Below are 26,487 nucleotides of genomic sequence, written 5' to 3'. Positions count from 1 at the left end.
CTGGCCAATACCTTGAAATCACCTGTGATCCTCTTTATCTCATATATGACACTGAAGTCTATCAGCAAATGCTGTCAGCTCTATCTTCGAAGATTTCTAAATCTGACAATTTCTCGCCATCTCTACTGTTATCACCTTGGTCTAAGACTAGACATAAGTCTTGTTGTTTCTCAAGATCTTCACACCAGAAGCTGGGTGAATACCTCACTTCAATTCTTCCTGTGGGCAGATCTTGATGAAATGCCATAAACCGTATTTCAAGATACTGAGTCCATGGTCTCTTTTCTACAACAAAGGTGGCATACCCCAGGTAGGATTCAAGCAATGCAGACCCTGAGGATAGCAGAAGCAGCCTACAGGACACGGACAAGTTCTTATTTTTATGTTTTCTTCCTTATTTTCCTCCACTTCCAGGGAAGGGTTGCCTATGATTCATACCTGAGCAGTTTTCATATCCAGAAGACTTCCTTGTTTCAGGTAGGCATCATAAACGGAACATCTGTGGGCATCTGTGGCTGTCTATTACCTGTGCTATTTCTCTTACGAGGGAAAAACAAGCAAACAACCAAAAAAAAAAAAAAACCAAACAAGCGAACAAAAAACCATGGATCTACTATTTTTTTGTCCCTAAACTACATCAGGTTTCTAAGTGCATTTCTCAATTCTCAGGTCAGGAGAGCATCCCAGCCCTCCTCTTTCTTTTCCTTTATGCATCCTTAATCTACTAGATTCCACTGGTTTAATTCAGGACCAAGATGTCCTGAAATATCCACCTCCCATCTCAGACAGATGAAGCCATGCTATCTGTAGGAAGAGAAATCTTTCAAAAGAAAAACAAAACTCTTTACTTGCCTCCCTCACCAATACCCAGTAGAAGTCACAGAAACTCATTAAGGACTTCAAAAGAGAAGCAATAGAAAACTCTGAGTAGAATCCTTCTCAGGAAACTTAAAAGGCCATGTAGTAGAAGACCACTCTTCATATCTTAGAGGGACTAATGCCTACATCACAAATTAATCAAAAGGCTGTTTTATTAAAAACAACTTCAGGGATCTCAGGGTTTCAAGGATTATGTTTGGAAAGCTGACCTCAAACATCCAAAATATGTATGGTAATAACCAGGAAATCTGATGAGTTTGAATTTTAAAAGTGTGTTTGAATACAGTATGTTGATTTTTTTGTTTTTGGACATGGACAGGGTGAGTACCTGTGTTTGTAAATAAAATGATGTGAATTCACTTTTTCCGCAAGTTTTTAGTGATTAAATTCAAAATATAATAATTGATTACAATCTATAATACAGGTCTAGTAATGACAATAAATTTTGGGGGGGGAGAAGATATTTCTCAAAATTGAGGTTCCTTTTCATCAAAAATGATAGCAAATTTTCATCTGTTAATGCTGATTCTGTAATGAGACCTTACATAGTTCATCTTTGAAATGTATTTTCACATGACTAGGTACTATCAAATGCTAATATTAATTCACAAGCATATAAAACAGCTTGGTGTGATGTGATTCAAACTACATTAGTTGTCATCAAAATGACTTCACACAGTATAAGATTTTCGTATAAGTGCTGTTTTGCCTTTTAATTTTAGGTTGAATTCATTAGGTAACATTATCAAGTCGGAAGCAGAAGCTAATTTCCAAAGCCACTCAGTGTTCAATAATAACGGTTGAGGATTTCTTCTTCTCATTCAGACAAATTTCAATCTCAGCCCTTAGCTCAAAAAATTGCAAGAAAACTTTACCACTGATAAGCCATCAAACTGCTACGTAGTAGGGAAAGTCAGAATACTCAGCTTTTATTTCTGACAAAAATTCACAGAACTGATGATGGTTAAGTCCATAAAAGCAAGTGAAATACATTGCTGATGCTGCTGGTTCAATAACATGTGATAGATTCAAATAGTTTCCTTAAAGTACCTGTAGCTAGTCCAAGCAGACTATTCATAGAGGCTAATTCTGCAGTCACTTTATTTTATTTTTTTAACATCTTTATTGGGGTGTAATTGCTTTACAATGGTGTGTTAGTTTCTGCTGTATAACAAAGTGAATCAGCTATATGTATACATACATCCCCATATCTCCTTTAAACCTGGCATTGACTCCATGAATAAACAACTGAACAGCCACAGTGACATCTGTAAATGCATCAAGAGCTGGGGAAAACCAGGTGAAATCGTTTGACTTATTTAATTGACTATGGAGTTGATCCCAATGTGTCAACATTTTGAGAAACTGTTCTTGCCAAAAGGCTAAAAGTCTTAAATTTATATTTTTTAGACACAGTTCTTTTTTTTTTTAAACATCTTTATTGGAGTATAATTGCTTTACAATGGTGTGTTAGTTTCTGCTTTATAACAATGCGAATCAGCTACACATGTACACAAATCAAAACTACAATGAGGTGCCACCTCACACCAGTCAGAATGGCCATCATAGACACAGTTCTTCATGACATTTTTTAGTCACTTCAACACTTTCCATCTTCTCCTCCTTATCAGCTCTTGATACCACTGGTCAAATTCTACACACTTCAGGCATTGGGATGTTGAGAGTAGGAAGAAGTAGGTCCAGGAGAGTATTTAGTTTTTGTGCACTTATCTTGGGTGCTGTTTCCAGAGAAGGAGCTCCATTGTGGAGTGTGCCCAACATGGATCTCTCTAAGTTGCTCTCACAGTTGTCCAGCAGCCCTTACCAATGGGTCCCAGTCTTTGCAGATTTCTAGAAATGCATGTGGATTGTGAGAGAGGCCCTCTTTAGGATCTAATATAGGTGTAGTTCTGCGGTTTCTCAGGCTCGATCTGCAGTGCCTGAGCAGCGGTGCCTGGGGCATCTGAGGAAGATGATCCTATCTGAGTTAAATTTTTCAAGCAATAATTATATTTTTCCCTTAGCAGTTTTAAACTCCAAGAGACCAATTTAATTTCAGGTTAACAAGGAAAAAGTCACAGGCAAAGGAATTAAAAAGTGGCTTGGGTCTCAAGCTTAGGGGTCTAATCTGCCAAAGCCGAGATTCTATAAAATGGGAGTAGGATGAAAAACGTTCTCCCTCTTATCAGATAAAAACTGAGTTTTAAATTTTGTTGCTGTTGTTGCTGTGGAGTTTCCTCCCTCCTCCATACTGTCAAAATCAAGAAAATTGTATTAAAATGCCTTTTAATTGGCAATAGGAAAAAAATTATCTTGTAATGAAACTGGGTGATGTATTGGTTTACTTTAATTTCAAGGATTGAATCCATGGATGCGGAATCTGCAGATATGGAGGGCCGGCTGTACTATGGCATTTTACATAAGGGACTTAAGCACCTGCAAATTTTGGTATCTGCTGAGGTCCTGGTACAAATCTTCCGGGATACTGAGGGATGGCTGTATGTGTTTTACTTTGTTGTAATTGGTATGGTTATTGCTGAATATAATACTGGGAATTTGGAGAATGTCATTTGATTTCATATAAGAGTTTAAATTTCCACACTGAAATTGAATATAAAGCTAAAGCTTTATGTAAATGTAAAATACGAGATTTCAATGAAACATATTGCAATTGAAATGTGTAATAAATGCAAACACCATTTGCATCTAAATGCTTCTAGAAAATCCAGATAACCTGGAAATTGATTATTTAGAAAATTTTCCATGAAAACTTTTGAGGTATACTCCACAGGCATCATAGCTGACACATTTTCCAATTATCTTTTAAATATCAGTTGGATTCTAGTTTATATATTCTGGCTATATAACATTTATATTACTAACGTTCTTAATTAGCATTAAGATGCTTGAACATTTATTTACTTTACAAAGTAAATTGTGATTTCTAACCCATGAATCAAAAGAATTTTAGGCAAAACTTGAAGTGCATCAACACATTTATCTGTATTGTTGTTTGCTACTCATATAAAACTACAGAAATCATATAGAAATCATGGTATTTCCTCATATTTCTGTGGAAAAATAGGAGCCTTTGATGTGTACTGAGAAAAAAAATTGGAAGAATCATTTGGATTTTTATATTATATGTATATGTAAATTGATATGTTTGATTATAATAAAAGATGTATTTGTGGATCAGAAAAAGAAGTAAAATTATAAATTTTGTATAATACATCAGGATTTAGTAAAGTTAAAAACAGTACTGAATGAATGTAGGTATAGTAATTCTAAATTGCTCAAAATTAAATTATTATTTCTAAATTCCTAGAAGTTTAATAATATGAAACAGAATTGTTTTATTCAGGCAAAAATAATATATATGAATCTTGAATGTATAGTTATGTATTAAAACATTGTGCATGGACCTGATGGTGGCCAAATAAAACCATGTTACATAATTTTAGAGTATTTTTCCAATTCTCTATTTAAAGCTGGACCCTTCTTCCTCATAGTGGTTGACAATCTCCACCAAGAAAAGATTAGTAGCTAAAAGCAGAAGTCTTTTAGGGTATTAGAACTGAAACAATGGAACCAACTATTCACTATTGATTATTACCTTGCCACACAGAATAAGGCATAATTAGTGACACTGTAGCCTCTAAAACAAGTAACTTTACTGCAAATCTTTGGTGTAATCAATATAATCTAAAAGGAAAAGAAACCACATAGAATTTCCAAAACTAATTCAGTAGTTTTATTGTTTGCATAACTCTGTACAGGTTATTCCAAAGGTCTTAGTGCAGTTTTAAGCTTTAACAATTTAGAACTGCACTAAGAATTTTGGGGCACCCTATATTTTATCCGTGATCTATTTTCTTGAGTTGTTAGTACAGCAAATAAATAATTGTATAGTTTGTTGTAAGTAAAGATTTTCAATAAGAAAAGTTTCAATTTTAGAATCAAGAATTTAAGTAGGAACACTATACTGTTATAATTGGATTGGAAATATCAATGTGAATTCCTGCCTTATAGACATTTTTATTTAATAAAGTACATTTCTGTCCTAATCTTTTTCAGTAAAATGGCCAAAAAGCAATGCCACTCCCATAATGCACCCTAGTGAGCAGAATCTATTCTCTACTACAAATTTTCTGCTGAAAGGAAACAAGGATCCTTGGAGAAATGGCTGATCCCAAGTCTGATGCTAGAAGGCATAAGATAAACCTGAAGATATTACATCCGAAAGCAAGGAAGTTTTTACAGTTAACTTGGTTTTGAAAAGGGTGTCACAATAATTCAATGTGGAAGAAATAAACTTTTCAACAAATGGTGCTGGGATAACTGGACATCCACATGCAAAAGAATGAAATTAGATTTCTACCTCGTACCATATATAAAAATTAACTCAAAATGCGTGATAAATCTAACTATAAGAGCTAAAATTATAAATCTCTTAGAAGAGGGATTTCCCCGGTGATCCAGTGGGTAAGAATCCGTGCTCCCAAAATGCAGGGGGCCTGGGTTCGATCCCTGGTCAGGGAACTAGATCCCGCAAGCATGCCGCAACTAAGAGTTCACATGCTGCAACTGAAAAAGATCCCGCATGCCGCAAAGAAGATCCCGTGTGCAGCAACTAAGACCCAGCGCGGCCAAAATGAATAAATAAATAAATTAAATTCTTTTAAAAAAGTACTTTATGGATGCATGAAGTATCCATACATTATATAAATAAATAAATAAATAAATCTCTTAGAAGAAAACAGGTATAAATCTTCATAACCTTAAATTAGGCAATTGTAAAAAAAAAAAAAAAATTAGGCAATTGTTTCTTAAGATATGACACCAAATGCATACATGACAATAGAAAAAATAGATAAGTTGGACTTGATCAAAATCGAAAACATCTGTGCTTCAAAGTATACCGTTAAAAAAGTGAAAATACATCCCTCAGAATGGGAGAAATTATTTGCAAACTATGTATCTGATAAGGGTCTAGTATCCAGAATATATAAATAACTCTTACAACTAAATGATAAAAAGACAAATAATCTGATTAAAAATGAATAAGGAATTGAAATAAACATTTCTCCAAAGAAGATATACACATGGCCAATAGGCACATGAAAAGTTTCTCCACATCACATCAATAGGGAAATGAAAATCAAAATCACAGTGGAATAATACTTTACTCCCAGTAGGATGACTAATATTTTAAAAAACAAAACAAAATGAAAAGAAACAGTAACAAAGGTGGGTGAGGATGTTGAAAAATTGGAACTCTCATACATTACTGGTGGGATTGTGAAACATTGCAACCACTTCAGAAATCAGTTTGGCAGTTCCTTTAAAGTAAATACAGAATTACCATATGCCCCAATAATTCCACTCCTAGATATATACTCAAGAGAAATGAAAGAGTATGTTCACACTAAAACTTGTACTGAAATATTCATAGCAACACTGTTCATAATAGACCCAAAGTGGAAACAACCTAATGTCCATCTGTTGATAAAAGAACAGGAATGAAGTGCTGGTCCACCTCCTTCAGCTGGTTCAGGCATCCTTTTCAGGGACACATTGGGTAAAGGAGGCAGGGTGAATCGACAAGAACAAATATTGATACTTTATTTGTTCCTAGATTTTCTAACACAGTTACTTCTTACTGTGTGTGCTGCCCTACTGTACCTGTTAGGATGTGGGGAAGCCAGTCCATGGGTACTACCTAGCGTCCCATTGGAAAGTTAGGACTCTTCTCCCACCTGCAAACTGACAACATTGACTTTCTCCTGGCAATATGCTATTCCCATTCCCTAATGCTAAGATGCTTACTCTCTGGGTGGCTTTCCCCAAAAGGACTCTTCTATAAATCACAGATGATATGAAAGACCCAAAAAGTCTATAAAGGAAAAAGAGGTTACCCTGATTGAAGACCACAGCAGGCTTGACAAACTAAATGGAGATGCCGAAAAAATAACCTCAGGTGTTCTGGTATGAACTTGAAAACCAGTGTACTAATACAGACTGTGGGGTTCACAGTTTTTGGCTGTCATTCAAGGCTGCTGCTGCTTAGCAAAGATGACTAGAAGATCATCTTTCCCTGCCTCTCCTGCTATCCATTTCCTTCAAGTGTCCCTTACATCATGATCTTGGAAAGGGTTTATAGGATGGATGAATAGATAGAGAGATAAAATAAATATGTAGACTGGTACAGGCACAGAGAGATGAATTATGAGGAAAATGATGAGAAAAAGTCTCTATAATCAAAACACTTCTATGTATTTAGTGCAAAATCAACCAAAATTACCCCTAATATTCTACTCCCTAAACCCTTGAACATTTTCATAGACCTTGAACTTGATGCTCCTTTTGTTTTTCTCAGCACATAATGTGACTTCCCTGAATTTCAAATGCATATTTAACTTTTTTTGAAATGTATATAATTATTTTTATCTTGAAATACTTTTTTCCCAGAGTAGACTCTATGCTTGAAACTGAGCTAGCCACTCTAGTCTGCTATGATCCCACGGGCAGAAATGATTACCCCCATGTTATAAGTGAGAAATTGAGGTTTAAAGATGTTAAGTGATTTCCCAAAGTTGTTCAGTGGGCAAGCTGAGATTCCAACCCTAGTCTCTATTGCTTTAAAGCTGCAGCTCTTTGTCACATGACAAGAAAAAGGCTTTTTAGACTATGTGTGTGCTTGTGTGCATGTGCACCCAAGTGCTTGCATCCAAGGCCCTCCTCCCCTATCCCCTACGAATCACAAAGCAACCACTACAAGAAGTGAAGATGGGGAGGATCTTGTATCAATTTATAAATAAAAGAAAAACTATGACGTTAATGTGTTTAGAACTGAGATGAAGTGGTCCCCAGTTTCTGGCTGGTGTGTGTTGGTCTCATTTCTTCCTTCACACAGAATGAACAATGAAAACCATATATCAGTCTCTCCAAGGGTATTGATTTTCCCAAAGCAACAGCCCCTATAAAATAAAAATCAATCACAGCTGCATAGCTGAGCCATTTTACCATGATTTATTTTTTCTATCGCACTATCACCATCTGACATTTTGGGTTGCATGTATTTTTTCCAAGTCTGTTTCCAGCCAGAATATAAGTTCCTAGTGGTCAGCAGTATTAATTTTTTTTTAATTTTTATTTATTTATTTATTTATTTATTTATGGCTGTGTTGGGTCTTCGTTTCTGTGCGAGGGCTTTCTCTAGTTGCGGCAAGCGGGGGCCACTCTTCATCGCGGTGCGCGGGCCTCTCACCATCACGGCCCCTCTTGCTGCGGAGCACAGGCTCCAGACGCGCAGGCTCAGCAATTGTGGCTCACTGGCCCAGTTGCTCCGCGGCATGTGGGATCTTCCCAGACCAGGGCCCGAACCCGTGTCCCCTGAATCAGCAGGCAGACTCTCAACCACTGCGCCACCAGGGAAGCCCAGCGGTATTAATTTTTATTTCCAGAGTTTATCACAGTACTTGACACAGAGTGAGTCTTCCATAAATTCATTTCAGTTCAAATTAAACATTTTTGTCACTTAAAACATGGCAGTAGGTGGTGCACTGTATTCATCACTCAAATGGAACCTTTAATCCTCTAGGTGTAGAAGTCAATTTTATGGAAAACTCTTAACCTTAAACAAATGATAGCAGTACTTTTTGTCCTTATCCATTTTCCTTTATGTCAGTTTTGCTCACCTTTTTTTCCAGTGGGAACTTGCTGAAAATAAACCTTATAAAAATGGTTGAAAAAAAAAAAGAAAAAATGCATAGGAAAGTGAAACAAAATATAATGTATGATTAATTACGTAGGTTTTTCTCAAGTCAACTAGTAATCCTAAACGTATAGATAGTTTGAAATTCGTTCACATTTACAAGCTCTGACATTCTTCTTTTCTTCAGCATCCTATCACCAACTCTACCGAGTTTAGTTTTATGTTTATTTGATAAAGCAGAAGCAGATGGTGTTTAGGAGAAATGACGAACAATTTTTGGTACAATGACATGAAGCAAATCAGTGAAAAATCAGCAGGCTATCTGGAAACAAGTTTCTCCTAACAGTCTCCTGCTGTAGTTTCTGAGTCAGTATCACTGTATGTTCTCTATAATCCAATTTCTTTTAAAATGGCTTTCCGTTCCTTTTTTGTACACTATTGATATTAGGCATGAATGAATGCAAACACTTGCACAATCAAAAACAAATAGCATCTTGCCACCCGGAATGCCCTGGCAGGAGTCCACAAAAACAAGATTTAACTCCTCAGAATGGCAGTGCGTAGACAGAATTAATGGGTGGTCTTTCCAGAAAAATGGCTTATAAACTTCACTGAAATAGTAATTCGGTGCCTTGGTATCAGCATTTGTCTGCTTGTTACTGGTATCTTAACTGTTATCTTAAAAAGAAAATTCAGGATATTTAATAGAGGAATTCAATTTGAAACTCACAATTTTGCAAACCACTATTTTTTAAAACCACAAAAGTCCTTCTGATAATTACTGATAATTTGCATTACTGACCTACTGACATTTTACTTTTTAGTTGATATGACTTAGTGTGATTCCTAGGCAGCAAATTAAACTTATTTTGTCCATGCTATTCAAGGATTTTTAGCCATAGGAATAGAATCTTCTAAAAGTCAAGCCAAGACACTTGCTGAATATGTTAAAAATCTACCTTGTAATGTAAAAAATCAGCAATTAGAAGGACACTGCTATATCCTACACAGAAAATTCTTTGTTTACTTAAAATTGTTGTTTTGTAATGGCTTCTTTCCCTTATGATCTGAAGGGAAAATTGAGATATTCTGGGTTAGAATCTTCATACATCTTGGTGGTCAGACATCTATTAACTATGCATATTTCCACTTCCCAAATTATGTCATCTGTTTGTTTAAATCACACAGATTGCAGCAATGTCCACATCAGATTAAGGTCACTAAGAGGTATGGGAGTAACATTACCCTGGAATAATTTTCCAGCTTGAAAACATAAGCTTTCTTCCATCTGCACTTTTCTAACCATGTGTGAAATATTTATGAAAAAAAATTGTCATCTTTTTATTTCTTGTAACCATGCTAATCAATAAAGTTTTTGACATTCTTGATATTTTAGTCACTTTGTTGCACATAAAACTTTACAGAACAATTTAATGTGGGCTGAATTCCTCTTTTTCTGATCTCTTGGAAAGCGGAAGTCCTTCCAATGGTCATGTATATCTTACATCCCTCAGTCGTTCCCAGCAGAATGTATTAGTCTCATTAAAGATCATGTCTTCCAATCAGGTTCTGAATGAGAAGGGCTCTGCGGCCTTTGGCTGTATGCCCTCAGCTGGATAAGAGCAATAATGCTCTGGACATATATGCAGACTCACTTCTGGATACTGTGGCCCTGTAAGTAGCTCATGAGCCGTGCAGTATTTGAAAAAAGAGATTGAGGAAAATGACAATTTAAAGAGTAGACTGCACCTCTTTTCACTAACTTGATCATTGATGGGTTCTTTGCAGAAACTCTGCACATCACTTGAGTCTCAGTGACTCTTGGGTATCTTGGGGCTACGGTAGTATTTCAAGATCACAACACATCTATTAAACTTACTTATATTTTACCCCTCCAGTTCTACGGGAAAAATGATTTCTTGACCGTGAAACTCTAACAAACCAACAAAAACACTGCCACCTTACACTGGCCTATTGTCCTCGACAATGGACAATAGTTTTCTCCCCCAGTCAGTCAGAAGCCTAACACAGGAGAAAATTCCTGAATGTCAGGAAAATGAGGCTTTTTCTTTCAATACCTGAGTACTTTAATGTGGGCCTTTCTAAAAGATGGGAAAAAACTTGAAGTATTTTAAACTGCTTAAGTATTTACGTGGTAATTATCCCACTGAGTGGGAGAAAGAGATGAGAAACCCCCAGTTCCTTGAGAGCCGTGCACCGTGAACACTTCGCCGGCTGCCTTGCATACATTATCCTGCTCAGCACTCTCAGTCACCCTTAGAGGTTATCTCCAGGAATAGGTGAACTCTAGTTCACAGACAAGGGATCAGATTTTCTTAATCTTTGCATAATTATCCCCAAGATGACATACTAGGTAATTTAGAGTATGAATGTTAGATCCCTTTGTCAGACTTGAAAGTAGGTGGTCTTTCTAGTCTACCTTTGTTGTAAATTCTTGAAAGGTGTTGGTAAGTACCTGATATAACTTAACATTAATTATCCAGTTTATCCATTAGCACCACACTGTCTCCAATTCAGTGAGATCTGGAATTAAATCTTGGTCCAAGGCCCCAAATCCACTGTCTGGGCTTCCTCTATGAATCCCGTATAATCTCTCATTATCTTCCAGGCTGGGTACCAGTGCCCACAAAGAGAGCAGTGGGAATGGGCACAGTTCTCTAAATGAAGCAATCATTTTCTCCATGTTGGTCTAGTCCGCAGTGCTAAGTTTCTGACCAGCTCACTCCATCTGACTTCTGAAGGATTACCTGGTCACTGTAAGACTACAGCCGGACTACCCCATAACCTGATACCCTACCCCTTAACCTGAAATGCTGAGAGACTACGATCTGCCCCTTCTGGGCTCCAGATTCCTCTCCCAGTGGCCTGGCCATGTACCTCAGCCTGCACCCTCCAGTACTGATTCCTTACTTATCTTTGGAGTTCTAGGGTTTTGACAAATCAGAGGTTACAAACAAAGACCTACAGACTTCAGATAGGTGGAGTAAATGAGGGACGTGGGAAAGATAACCGGAGGTGAACTAAAGCACAACTGGGTTTAAGGGACTTGAGAGGGAAGCTGCAGCTGTAAAACCATTTGAGAATGTGGGCCCAGTGTTGTCATGTGTGTGCATTCTGAAGAGAAGATAGAAACCCCAACTTTCATGTAAATGAGTAATTAATCCAGTGGTATTTTTATTTATTTATTTATTTTTTAACATCTTTATTGGAGTATAATTGCTTTACAATGTTGTGTTAGTTTCTGCTATATAACAAAGTGAATCAGCTATACGTACACTTTTATCCCCATATCCCCTCCCTCTTGTGTCTCCCTCCTACCCTCCCTATCCCACCCCTCTAGGTGGTCACAAAGCACCGAGCTGATCTCCCTGTGCTATGCGGCTGCTTCCCACTAGCTACCTATTTTACATTTGGTAGAGTATATATGTCCATGCCATTCTCTCACTTCTTCCCAATTTACCCTTCCCCCTCCCCGCGTCCTCAAGTCCATTCTCTTTGTCTGCGTCTTTATTCCTCTCCTGCCCCTAGGTTTTTCAGAACCATTTTTTTGGTTTTTTTTAGATTCCATGTATATGAGTTAGCAAGCGGTATTTGTTTTGCTGACTTACTTCAATCTGTATGACAGTATCTAGGTCCATCCACCTCACTATAAATAACTCAATTTCATTTCTTCTTATGGCTGAGTAATAGTCCATTGTATATATGTGCCACATCTTCTTTATCCATTCATCTGTCAATGGACACTTAGGTTGCTTCCATGTCCTGGCTATTGTAAATAGAGCTGCAATGAACACTGTGGTACATGACTCTTTGAATTATGGTTTTCTCAGGGTATATGCCCAGTAATGGGATTGTTGGATCATATAGTAGTTCTATTGTTACTTTTTTAAGGAACTTCCATGCTGTTCTCCATAGTGGCTGTTTCAATTTACATTCCCACCAACAGAGCAGGAGGGTTCCCTTTTCTCCACACCCTCTCCAGCATTTATTGTTTGTAGATTTTTTGATGATGGCCATTCCGACTGGTGTGAGGTGATTACCTCATTGTGCTTTTGATTTGCATTTCTCTAATGATTAGTGATGTTGAGCATCCTTTCATCTGTTCGTTGCCAATCTGTATATCTTCTTTGGAGAAATGTTGATTTAGGTCTTCTGACCTTTTTTGAATTGGGTTGTTTGCTTTTATTGATATTGAGCTGTATGAGATATCTGCTCAAATATACAAGCAGATATCTGCTTGTATATTTTGGAGATTAATCCTTTGTCAGTTGCTTCGTTTGCAAATATTTGCTCCCATTCTGAGGGTTGTCTTTTCGCCTTGTTTATGGTTTCCTTTGCTGTGCAAAAGCTTTTAAGTTTCATTAGGTCCCATTTGTTTATTTTTGTTTTTATTTCCATTTCTCTAGGAGGTGGGTCAAAAAGGATCTTGCTGTGATTTATGTCATAGAGTGTTCTGCCTATGTTTTCCTCTAACAGTTTTATAGTGTTTGGCCTTACATTTAGGTCTTTAATCCAATTTGAGTTTATTTTTGTGTATGGTGTTAGGGAGTGTTCTGATTTCATTCTTTTACATGTAGCTGTCCAGTTTTCCCAGCACAACTCATTGAAGAGGCTGTCTTTTCTATATTGTATATTCTTGCCTCCTTTATCAAAGATAAGGTGACCATATGTGCGTGGGTTTATCTCTGGGCTTTCTATCCTGTTGCACTGATCTATATTTGTTTTTGTGCCAGTACCATATTGTCTTGATTACTGTAGCTTTGTAGTATATTCTGAAGTCAGGGAGTCTGATTCCTCCAGCTCTGTTTTTCTTTCTCAAGATTGCTTTCTCTATTTGGGGTCTTTTGTGTTTCCATACAAATTGTGAAATTTTTTGTTCTAGTTCTGTGAAAAATGCCATAGGTAGTTTGATAAGGATTGCTTTGAATCTGTAGATTGCTTTGAGCAGTATAGTCATATTCACAATGTTGATTCTTCCAATCCAAGAACATGGTATATCTCCCAATGTGTTTGTATCATCTTTAATTTCTTTCATGAGTATCTTATAGTTTTGTGCATATAGGTCTTTTTTCTCCTTAGGTAGGTTTATTCTTAGGTGTTTTATTCTTTTTGTTGCAATGGTAAATGGGAGTGTTTCCTTAATTTCTCTTTCTGATTTTTCATCATTAGTGTATAGGAATGCAAGAGATTTCTGTGCATTAATTTTGTATCCTGTTATTCTCCTAAATTCATTGATTAGCTCTAGTAGTTTTCAGGTAGCATCTTTAGGATTCTCTATGTATAGTATCATGTCATCTGCAAACAGTGACTGCTTTGCTTATTCTTTTCTGATTTGTATTCCTTTTATTTCTTTGTCTACTCTAATTGCTATGGCTAAAGCTTCCACAACTATGTTGAATAATAGTGGTGAGAGTGGGCAACCTTGTCTTCTTCCTGATCTTAGTGGAAATGGTTTCAGTTTTGCACCACTGAGGACAATGTTGGCTGTGGGTTTGTCTTATATGGCCTTTATGTTGAGGTAAGTTCCCTCTATGCCTACTTTCTGAAGAGTTTTTATCATAAATGGGTGTTGAATTTTGTCAAAAGCGTTTTCTGCATCTATTGAGATGACCATATGGTTTTTATCCTTCAATTTGTTAATATGGTGTATCACATTGTTTGATTTGCGTATATTGAAGAATCCTTGCATTCCTGGGATAAACCCCACTTGATCATGGTGTATGATCCTTTTAATGTGCTATTGTATTCTGTTTGCTAGTATTTTGTTGAGGATTTTTGCATCTATGTTCATCAGTGATATTGGCTGGTGGTTTTCCTTTTTGTGACATCTTTGTATGGTTTTGGTATCAGGGTGATAGTGGCCTCATAGAATGAGTTTGGGAGTGTTCCTCCCTCTGCTATATTTTGGAAGAGTTTGAGAAGGATAGGTGTTAGCTCTTCTCTAAATGTTTGATAGAATTCGCCTGTGAAGCCATCTGGTCCTGGGTTTTTGTTTGTTGGAAGATTTTTAATAAGTTTCAAGTTCAGTGCTTGTGATTGGTCTGTTCATATTTTCTATTTCTTCCTGGTTCAGTCACAAAAGTTGTGCTTTTCTAAGAATTTGTCCATTTCTTCCAGGTTGTCCATTTTTTTGGCATATAGTTGCTTGTAGTAATCTCTCATGATCCTTTGTATTTCTGCAGTGTCAGTTGTTCTCCTTTTTCATTTCTAATTCTATTGATTTGAGTCTTCTCCCCTGTTTCCCTGATGAGTCTGGCTAATGGTTTATCAATTTTGTTTATCTTCTCAAAGAACCAGCTTTTAGTTTTAATGATCTTTGCTATTGTTTCCTTCATTCCTTTTTCATTTATTTCTGATCGGATCTTTATGATTTCTTTCCTTCTGCTAACTTTGGATTTTTTTTGTTCTTCTTTCTCTAATTGCTTCAGGTGTAAGGTTAGGTTGTTTATTTGAAATGTTTCTTGTTTCTCGAGGTAGGATTGTACTGCTATAAACTTTCCTCTTAGAACTGCTTTTGCTGCATTCCATAGGTTTTGGGTCGTTGTGTTTTCACTGTCATTTGTTTCTGGGTATTTTTTGATTTTCTCTTTGATTTCTTCAGTGATCTCTGGGTTATTTAGTAGTGTATTGCTTAACCTCCATGTGTTTGTATTTTTTACAGTTTTTTTCCTGTAATTGATATCTAGTCTCATAGTGTTGTGGTCAGAAAATCGTACTTGATACGATTTCAGTTTTCTTAAGTTTACCAAGGCTTGATTTGTGACCCAAGATATGATCTATCCTGGAGAATTCTCCATAAGCACTTGAGAAGACAGTGTAATCTGTTGTTTTTGGATGGAATGTCCTATAAATATCAGTTAAGTCCATCTTATTTAATGTATCATTGAACGCTTGTGTTTCCTTATTTATTTTCATTTTGGATGATCCGTCCATTGGTGAAAGTGGGGTGTTAAAGTCCCCTACTACAATTGTTACTGTCAATTTCCCCTTTTAGGGCTGTTAGCATTTGCCTTATGTATTGAGGTGCTCCTCTGTTGGGTGCATAAATATTTACAGTTGTTATATCTTCTCCTTAGATTGATCCCTTGATCATTTTGTAGTGTCCTTGTCTCTTGTAATAGTCTTTATTTTAAAGTCTATTTTGTCTGATATGAGAATTGCTACTCCAGCTGTCTTTTGATTTCCATTTGCATGGAATATCTTTTTCCATCCCCTCACTTTCAGTCTGTATGTGTCCCTAGGTCTGAAGTGGGTTTCTTGTAGACAGTATATATTCAGGTCTTGTTTTTGTATCCATTCAACCAGTCCATGTCTTTTGGTTGGAGCATTTAATCTATTTACATTTAAGGTAATTATTGATATGTATGTTCCTATTACCATTTTCTTAATTGTTTTGGGTTTGTTATTGTAGGTCTTTTCATTCTCTTGTGTTTCCTGCTTAGAGAAGTTCCTTTAGCATTTGTTGTAAAGCTGGTTTGGTGGTGCTGAATTCTCTTATCTTTTGCTTGTCTGTAAAGGTTTTAATTTCTCCATCGAATCTGAATGAGACCCTTGCTGGGTAGAGTAATCTTGGCTGTAGGTTTTTTCCCTTTCATGACTTTAAATATGTCCTGCCACTCCCTTCTGGCTTGCAGAGCTTCCGCTGAAAGATCAGCGTTTAACCTTAAGGGGATTCCCTGGTATGTTATTTGTTGTTTTTCCCTTGCTGCTTTTAATATTTTTTCTTCTATTTAATTTTTATAGTTTGATTAATATGTGTCTTGGCATGTTTCTTCTTGGATTTATCCTGTATGGGACCCTCTGCACTTCCTGGACTTGATTGACCATTTCCTTTCCCATATTAGGGAGGTTTTCAACTCTAATCTCTTCAAATAGTTTCTCAGTCCCTTTCTTTTTCTCTTCTTCTTCTGGGACCCCTATAGTTCTAATGTTGGTGCATTTAATGTTGTCCCAGAGGTCTCTGAAACTGTCCTCAATTATTTTCATTCTTTTTTCTTTATTCTGTTCTGCAGTAGTTATTTCCACTATTTTATCTTCCAGGTCACTTATCCGTTTTTCTGCCTCAGTTATTGTGCTATTGATTGCTTCTAGAGAATTTTAAATTTCATTTATTGTGTCATTCATCATTGTTTGTTTTCTCTCTAGTTCTTCTAGGTCCTTGTTAAACGTTTCTTGTATTTTCTCCAGTCTATTTCCAAGATTTTGGATCATTTTACTATCATTACTCTAAATTCTTTTTCAGGTAGACTGCCTATTTCCTCTTCATTTGTTTGGTCTGGTGGGTTTTTACCTTGCTCCTTCATGTGCTGTGTATCTTCTCATTTTGCTTAACTGTGTTTGGGGTCTCCTTTTCACAGGCTGCAGGTTCGTAGTCCCCGTTCCTTTTGGTGTCTGCCCCCAGTGGGTAAGGTTGTTTCAGTGGGTTGTGTAGGCTTCCTGGTGGAGGGGACTGGTACCTGTGTTCTGGTGGATGAGGTTGGTTCTTGTCTTTCTGGTGGGTAGGACCGTGTCCGGTGGGTAGGATCGCGTCCGGTTGTGTGTTTTGGGGTGTCTGTGAACTTATTATGATTTTAGGCAGCCTTTCTGCTAATGGGTGGGGTTGTGTTCCTGTCTTGCTAGTTGTTTGGCATAGGGTGTCCAGCACTGCAGCTAGCTGGTGGTTGAGTGGAGCTGGGTCGTAGCGTTGAGATGGAGATCTCTGGGAGAGCTCTCACCGATTGATATTACGTTGGTTGGGAGGTTTCTGGTGGAGCAATGTCCTGAACTCGGCTCTCCCACCTCAGAGGCTCAGGCCTGACACCTGGCCAAAGCACAAAGACCCTGTCAGCCACACGGCTCAGAAGAAAAGGGAGGAAAAAAAAAAGAAACTAAAAAATAAGATAAAATAAAAGTTATTAAAATAAAAAATAAAAATAAATTATTAAAATAAAAAAGTAATAAAATAAAGAAGAGAGTAACCAAACCAAACAAATCACCCAATGAATACAAGCGCTAAAAACTATACTAATAAAAAAAAAAAAAAAAGGACAGACAGAACCCTAGGAGAAATGGTAAAACCAAACCTATACAGACAAAATCACACAAAGAAGCATACACATACACACTCACAAAAAGAGAAAAAGGAAAAAAAAAAAAATATATATATATATAAAGGAAAACAGCAACCAAATCAATAAACAAATCTACCAATGATAATTAGCTCTAAATACTAAACTAAGATAAACATAAAACCGAAACAAATTAGATGCAGATGCAGAAAGCAAACCCAAAGTCTACAGTTGCTCCCGAAGTCCACCGCCTCAATTTTGGGATGATTCATTGTCTATTCAGGTATTCCACAGATACAGGGTACATCAAGTTGATTGTGGAGATTTAATCCGATGCTCCTGAGGCGGCTGGGAGAGATTTCCCTTTCTCTTCTTTTTTCATACAGGTCGTGGGGTTCAGCTTTGGATTTGGCCCTGCCTCTGCATGTCGGTCACCTTCTGGCGTTTGTTCTTGGCCCAGACAAGACGGGGTTAAAGGAGCAGCTGATTAGGGGGCTCTGGCTCACTCAGGCCGGGGGGAGGGAGGGGTACGGATGCAGGACGAGCCTGGGGCGGCAGAGGCCAGCGTGACGTTGCACCAGCCTGACGCGTGCTGTGCGTTCTCCCGGGGAAGTTGTCCCTGGATCACGGGACCCTGGCAGTGGCGGGCTGCACAGGCTCCCGGGAGGGGCGGTGTGGATAGTGACCTGTGCTCGCACACAGGCTTCTTGGTGGCGACAGCAGCAGCCTTAGCGTCTCATGCCCGTCTCTGGGGTCCGCGCTGATCGCCGCGGCTTGTGCCCGTCTCTGGAGCTCGTTTAAGCGGTGCTCTGAATCCCCTCTCCTCGTGCACCAGGAAACAAAGAGGCAAGAAAAAGTCTCTTGCCTGTTCGGCAGCTCCAGTCTTTTTCCTGGACTCCCTCCCGGCTAGCTGTGGCGCACTAGCCCCCTTCAGGCTGTGTTCACGCAGCCAACCCCAGTCCTCTCCCTGGGATCCGATCGAAGCCCAAGCCTCAGCTCCCAGCCCCCGCCCGCCCCGGCGGGTAAGCAGACAAGCCTCTCGGGCTGGTGAGTGCTGCTCGGCACCGCTCCTCTGTGCGGTAATCTCTCCGCTTTGCCCTCCGCACCCCTGTTGCTGCGCTCTCCACCGTGGCTCTGAAGCTTCCCCCCTCCCACCCCCCGTTTCTGCCAGTGAAGGGCTTCCTAGTGTGTGGAAACTTTTCCTCCTTCACAGCTCCCTCCCTGAGGGGCAGGTCCCGTCCCTATTCTTTTGTCTCTGTTTTTTCTTTTTTCTTTTGCCCTAGCCAGGTATGTGGGGAGTTTCTTGCCTTTTGGGAAGTCTGAGGTCTTCTGCCAGCGTTCAGTAGCGTTCAGTTCTGTAGGAGTTGTTCCACATGTAGATGTATTTTTGATGTATTTGTGGGGAGGAAGGTGATCTCCACGTCTTACTTCTCTGCCATCTTGAAGGTCCCCTCCAGTGGTATTTTTAAAATATTATGTGGACACAAAACTGGACACTACCCACAGTCCTCCAGTTTCTGACTTCTGCCTCAGATAACAGCTCAGCCCTGGCTTAAAAAGTCTAATTCTCACAGTCCTAAAAGCCTTACTTGTAACTAGAAGAGGTGAGCCAGCAACACAAATTGATGTTTGACAACTAACTGCAGAAAACTCTGATAACTACATCAGTGCATCACAGAGGTAGTCCACTCTAAATAGTACTGGGAGACAATTCTCCGTGAATCTCTCACGTGTCTGCATATCTTGTGAGCAGAGACACTGACAGCCTTTCTTTCCAACAATCTGTTTGGGGATGTTTGTATAGCAAACAGCCTTGGAAGATAGATATGGGGTCTCTCTCTAGAGCAATGTTAACTTCATATAAAATACTCAGGTTTCCTAAACTCAACGTTCCTCTCATATACTGTAACCTGCTGTCCTCTGTGGGTCATCCCATGAGAGTTGTGGCTCAGGGAACCAATGAAAATGCTAATACTCTGACAGTTGTTACTCTCATGAGTACTAAGTCCTTGGTCTCTGACCCAGGAGTTTCATGTCTTTTGCCAGCATCATAAAACAGTATTAGGTTGCAAATAGAGTAAATTTTCAGGTTCCTCACAGTTTTTGACAACTGATATTAGTTTTTCTTCCACTCTAAACTCTGGCTACAGCAGCTACTCTAAAATCAACAGCCTAGTGTCTTCTACCATACTTCTTCCATTGATTTCCCTGAATCAATCTTGATTTTGAAAGTACAGTATTGCCTTATTCTCCATCAAGGCAATCATGAACTCGCAGCACTTCAGACACCTAAATCTCTTTGTAGCTCATCATTTCTATCTATTTTAGGCTTCCTTCTTCAACTTCAGACAATAGCTTGGTGTTTAGCAATAAAACAAAACAACTAAGCAGGCAGACTATCAAGCTATATTGCTTGGGTTTGAAACTGTTTTGCCACTCACTAGCTGTGTACTTTGGTAACACAGAAAGAACACAATAAATGTAATCATTATTCAAAAATTTCAGTTAGGAGTTTACCTTAAATGCAGGTGGCTTGTAATTTATAATCTAACTTATCACTGGGAAACTGAATGTAAATAATTTAGGGCTATGAATGGGTTTGGTCCTTTCCCAATTCAAATCCTCAATACTTTAGTAAAACATACCGTTTTCATAGGATTTCCTTTCAAAAAGAAAACACCTCATATCCCAATCTTCTACAAATAATATGAAGGACCAAGGACCAAGCACCAACCTCTCTCCAGTCAAACTGTAAATGTACAAATACACTATAAAGTTCTTTTAAACTGCCAAACAACTCTTCCACAGATGACCTTGCACACTCAGGATGCCTAAATATCATCACATAAATATTAGCCGTTTTCTTCACAGCCCTAATCAAAAAATCAATCCATCCAAATATTACTTGTCTGAAGCAACGTTTCCATTGGTGTTTTCACTGTGCTATGCCATTTCTCTTATGGTTCAAATAATACCCCCTGATTTTCTATTTATTTTTATTTCTATTTCTTTTTATTCTTCTAAGCCTATGACAATTAAAATTAAAATTCCAAAGGGGTAAAGGCAAGGAAAAGCTACAAAAATCAGATTTGATTTTCCTACACTTCCCCCCCACACCCAGTTCCAAGCCACTAATCCCCTCTCAAACTGTACAATAGAACAGCGAGACATAAAGAAAAGGAGATAAAACTGGCCAGCCAGCTCATTGTTCTTGCTAATCTGCACCATTTACATAAGGGTTAGAAGGCTTGTTTTATCATTTAAACAGGCTTAAAAGTCTCTTTGCAAATGAGATTTAGTTCCTACAAAAGAATGAATTCTAGCTATTTGGTGAGTTTCTGCTAGACCAGCACCGGGAGCTGACTTGGCAGTAACTTAAACTACTTCTTTGGCCACATACAGTGTATGCAAGATTGCTTTCAGCTGCCAACACTGAAAGGCATCAAGCTGATTAAATTCTTTCCAGGAGGTGAACAGGATGAGGAGCACGTTAAGAGGCCAATAATATCAGATCTAAAACTGTACCTGGGCAAACTGTCCTTTATGCAGGTGCTTTAGAGTGGCTTTGAACTTTTAGAGCCCCTTGAATCTTCCTTTGAAAAGGAACAGAAGGGCAGACAGCAAAGGAAATTCAGAGACAGAAAGTCTTAAAATAGTCTCCAGCTGTGAAGTAAAGACAATCTAAACGCTTTGATTCATTGTCGGTCTGAGTGGCATTGGGCACAAGGATAAACTGTACAACTAACTCCCTTGTCAATGTCAGCACAAAAGATAACCAGAAGGAAAAGATTTTCTTAACACAGAGGAGTACACCCTTTGCATCAAAATCTTACATTTAAAAAAATCAATATCATGTTTATACAAAGATATACCTATTATTTGCTTTACCTGGCACACCTTGAACAGATGTTCAGTGTGACTTTGGCCTGAGGTTCAGCAGAGTGAGTAGCTCGACCTTGGTTAAATTTGTTCCCAGAAGGTACCAGGGTAGTTACTCCCTCCATTCTTAAATCATCAAGATCCTCTGTAACAACATAAACAATTGCAGAGAAAAAAATTAACTCTAATAGAATGAAGGAGAAAAGTCCAGGTTTTCAGATATCTGCCAGTAGTTGGTTAGCAAAACATTATATTTCCACTTTGCAAAAATCTTACCTCATGCATCAATTAGTTTTCAAATTATTTCTAGATGTAGTTGGAGAAGATTACATGAGAAGATTTACAGGAGCAAAATGGTGAGAGATGCATCTGTCTGGACGATGGGCAGACCATATATGACTGTGGGACGTGGATCCACAACTTCTGTTGTAACCACTCACAGAAGTCAACCATAATCTCTACAGCAATTGGCCCCAAATGGTCAGGAGTTAGTCAGTGACTGCCCCCTTCCAACTAAGAACAATCCAGAGGAAGACAAATATGCTCCCAAACCAATCACACAAGGTCATTCATTTCTAATTTGCCTGCCTTGAGCTTCCCCATCCAACACCCTCCAATCACAATATACCTGAAGCCTTCTCTTTTTTCATTCTAAACCATTCCTTTTTGTCTGCACCTTGGGAGGACAATAGTATACCGGTATAGTCACACCCCAGGTGTTCACTGAAGCCTCCTATTTTTTCCAGGCCCTCAATCAACACTTAAAAAGTCTGTTTCTCTTGTAATTTAGTCCTGATGCAATTTGTACATGATCTCTTGCTTTATTCAGAGGATAAGGAATCTTGTAAAAAGGATTCTATTTACTTGCTCTCAGCCTTAGCAAAAGAGGGACATAAAGTTTCAAAAGATAAATTATAATTTTGCCAAAACATAATCCACGATTGAGGTTACTACCTATATAAGAAGGGAAATCGCTCTTTCCTGATAAGGCTGTAGACTATCCAAACATCTTAGACCTCTCACAAAACAATCGAGAGGATTTCTAGCTGTGTTAAAAATAAGACAACAGGCCCATAACGAAGTTGCTTATGCTAAGCCCACGTTACCAAACTGATACTTAATTTAATCACAGTTTAAGCTCTCTCAGCAATGGAATCCTAAACAATCAGGAATCACCTGGTCAGCACTAGTGAGTTAATTTGCCTGATAGACCCCTGCTGTCCCTTAAAGGAAAGTGACCTTGCCACGACCAACCTGTTGTTTGCTAGTATAGCTTCCTGCATCCACTGCCTTCTGTCTATAAAAGTCTTTCATTTTGTACAGCTCCTTGGAGTTCCTTTCCTCCTGCTAGATTGGATGCTGCCTGATTCATGAATCATCTACTCAGCTGAATTTTGTTTCTAACAACTGAATATGGCAAACAAGTGCCAAATTTTCCTGAGATTGTGACTAGTCTAAGCCATAAACACACCTTCTGTTATCTGAAGAAGATTAGTCAACACACTACTTCCACAGGCAACCCCAAATGAAATCCTTTAATCTACTTGCATATGAGCAATCTGGGTGTGTCCTTAGAGGTTCAACTTAACTTCATGGGAGTCAAAAAAAAAAAACTCATCATCTTGACCCAGTTGTAAAGGTATAGTCCCCTTGTTGTGGGGTAATAGCCACCCCTTCAAAACTCGCTGCTTCTGCTTAACTAGTTATAAGCGCCCCTCTCTTCTCATGGTTCCTCATGTCATGCGGCAGACAGTACTACTGCCTGAGAACACACAACACTTTTCAGTTAGCTAATTAGCCTCCCATGAGATTCTGTTAGTCTCTCCTCCTCACACTATTCACTATTCACCACTATTCACCACTGAGACACCCTGACTTGCCCACCCTCCTCCCCCCACCAGGGGAAGGGAACCTTAACGTTTTCTTAGCTCAATTAGGAACTCGCTATACCTCATTCAGTGTTTTTAAGGACTCCCGTTGAAAACTCTGACCTAATGTTATTTGTTGACAGATCATACCTCAAAACTTGAAACTGGAGCAGAACACGCTAACACCAATTTAAGCTTGCCTGTAGAATACAGTCCTCTACCCGAGGGAAAAATCAGCCCAAAGGGCAAAGCCACTGCCCTTCCTTGAGCTTATCAACTAGCCAAAGACCACAGAGTAAATATATATCAGGCATGCTTTTTTAAAAAAACCATGACTTTGGGATGCTTTGGAAACAAAGGGTCATCTCTGCTGGAACCCCCATCAAAAATGGACAAGATGTTTAACACACTTTTAGATGCACTCTTACTTCATAAAGAGGTAGCTGCTGTAAAAAAGAAATAACATGGAAGCTAAAAGAAATACTCCAGCAGATCATTTTGCCAAACAAGCAGCCTTAACAACGGTTTTGATCCCATCGAAACTCTTAAAGGATGAATCCTTAAAGGAATTCAAAGAAACCATTATAAAATATCAATATTTAGCCCCTCATTTTGAAAAGAAAAATGGAAAAAAAAAGTGGTTCTGGCTTCACTCAGATCATCTCAGGTGCTCCCAAGACAGCTGCTTGGTGGCACTAGACGGTTTCAAATCGATATTAGCTAAATTTCTCCATGAAACTACTCATCATGGTACAGATAAATTGGTTACTATCTTAAATCAACATGGCTGGGGAAACTTTAAAAAGACAGCTGAGGTCATTTTTAAGTCACATGCACTTGTCAACAGCATAACTCTAGACAACCTGTGAATGTGGGAAATGACCAGGAACCAAAGCTTCGAAGGTCCTTTGAACACCTCATGATGTATTTTATATAGCTTCTACTTTTCATGAGATTTGAATATATTTTAGTTATTGAATGTCTGTATAATTTCAGGGTGAGTTTAAACATCTCTTTGCCAAAAAGCTATAATCTTCACAGTTGCTAAAAAGCTCGTCGATTTTGTGATTCCAATCTTGGGAATATAAACTTTTATATCAAGTGACCAAGACACACACTTCACAAGAAATATTATTAAAAAAAAACCAAAAAAACTCTGTAAAGTATTACCCTTTACTCAGAAACCACACTGCTCTTATCACCTACAAACTTCTGAAAGGTGAAAAGAATCAAACACATCTTGAAATAAAATTAACAAAACTTTCAGAAACCCTTGAGCTCCCTTGGTCAAAGGTACTCCCACCCACCCTTATGCCAATATGGTCCACTCCCTAGAGAACACATTCTTTATTTCCCTGTGAACTAGTTACTGGAAGGCCCAAGAGCATCAGGATTTTACCTACAATACTATACTCTGCCCTGATGCATGTAGACATCGCAAAATGTTGCCAGAGACTCATGGACTATACTCAGTCCTATCACTAACAGGTTAAGGTTGCATTCAAACATATTAAACAGCCTCTTCATGACATTCAACCATAAGATTTCATCTGTTGGGAGATACATCAGAGAAAAGTTGCTCTTGAACCTCATTGGAAGGGATTCTATCAGATATTGTTAACAACAAATACAAAAGGAAAGCTCCCTGGAGTAAATCCTTGGGCTCACATTTCACAACTAAAGAAACAATCCAGAACCAACCAAATTGGAAGCCCACTCTAATAGGGGACCTCAAAATGAAGATTCTCTAGAAGCAGCTGATCTTCACAGTAGACAGATGACCCAAGATCCTCAGAACAATCCGATGACCTCAGATAGTGGACAGCTTCTGCACAAGATATTGGATCAAAACCTTGCCTAATTACTATTTTGTTTTTTATCTGCTTATTTACATTCTTCTTCTAATTTCTACAGACCCCTGGTTATCACCCACCCATAATGGCCCTTCTTCCTTTATTTCCTTCTTACTAAAATTGTTAGATCAGAGCATAATTATTCTAACACCAATCTCAGATTTCCCAAATAGTACCCTTCAAGCTTACTGATTGCTGGATATGCCATTCCTCACCAGACCTCCATGGTAAAAACCTAGGGCTATTTCCAGTCTCAACAAATGAGATCAAAGAGAATTACAGCCAATGGCATTTCACTTGCACTTACGTGGACAAATGACCTTAAACAAGGTCATTTGCTACTTTCTTAGCAATGCCCTCTCACAGATAAAGAAAAAAATATTACAAACTATCAATTAGACCCTAGGTAATTCTAAATTTGAATTCAGAATTTCCTGGAATGATGGGCCAATTACTTAGTATCTGGAAGAGACTAATATAGATACAAATGTGTAAACAGGCTAATGTAAGGTCTTGGTTTCAACTTCATGTTATGAATAATTTCTTTTTTCCTGGATATCCATGTATTCCTACCAGATACTACTTTCTCTGCAACCAGGATGGCTAGTTTTGCTTGTCTCAAATTAATATTTCATGCACTTTAGAAACAGTATTCCAAAACTTATCTGTGCACAGACACCTTAATTCTATAAGTCATCAAAGCAGGAAATTCAGATGTGTGCTCCAAAATGAGGTTACCCTCAATTATTTAGGCACTTTACCTGGGGGAGTTACTGACTTATCGTTTATGCAAACAATCAAAGCAGTGCTTCCAATAATAAGAATCATACAAACAAAAGGCTATGAGACATAGATCATTTTAATTCTGGCAGAAGTTATAAATAATATCACCTCTACCTCAGACGGAATACAGATCAGTCTCAATTCCTTGGCAAGAGCAGTGATGGACAATCTAGATTTCCTGTTCACTAGTCACGATAGTACCTGTGCAATTGCTAAGAGTTCTTGCTATACTTGGCTCAATGAAACAGGTAAGGTAGAAAAGGCTATCTATCACTTTAAGGAAAAAGCTACTTGGCTCACCAAGGCTGATCTTTATGACCTGTGGGATTGTTCTCTTAGCCTTGGTTGGATAATTGGGGTTCTTGGTTCTGAAGCATCTTAAACACACTTTTAATTGCTCTTGTTTTTGTCATAGTGGTCATGATGCCAGTCCACTGAAC

The 26,487-nt window shown here is 38.3% G+C and overlaps 1 protein-coding gene across 1 annotated transcript in view; it reads right to left on the bottom strand.

The window, feature by feature from the left end:
- Nucleotides 1-26,487, bottom strand: part of LOC309646883 (uncharacterized protein C8orf34 homolog) — a 351,104-nt gene that overhangs the window by 142,974 nt on the left and 181,643 nt on the right. The window contains 1 exon segment of the mRNA XM_082433666.1: nt 21,553-21,688. Coding sequence (XP_082289792.1) covers nt 21,553-21,688 — 136 coding nt within the window.

The sequence above is a fragment of the Balaenoptera physalus genome (assembly GCF_965194825.1).
Source record: "Balaenoptera physalus genome assembly, chromosome: 17".
In the NCBI taxonomy this organism is placed as follows: domain Eukaryota; kingdom Metazoa; phylum Chordata; class Mammalia; order Artiodactyla; family Balaenopteridae; genus Balaenoptera; species Balaenoptera physalus.
This window is presented reverse-complemented; position numbering and strand designations above follow the sequence as displayed.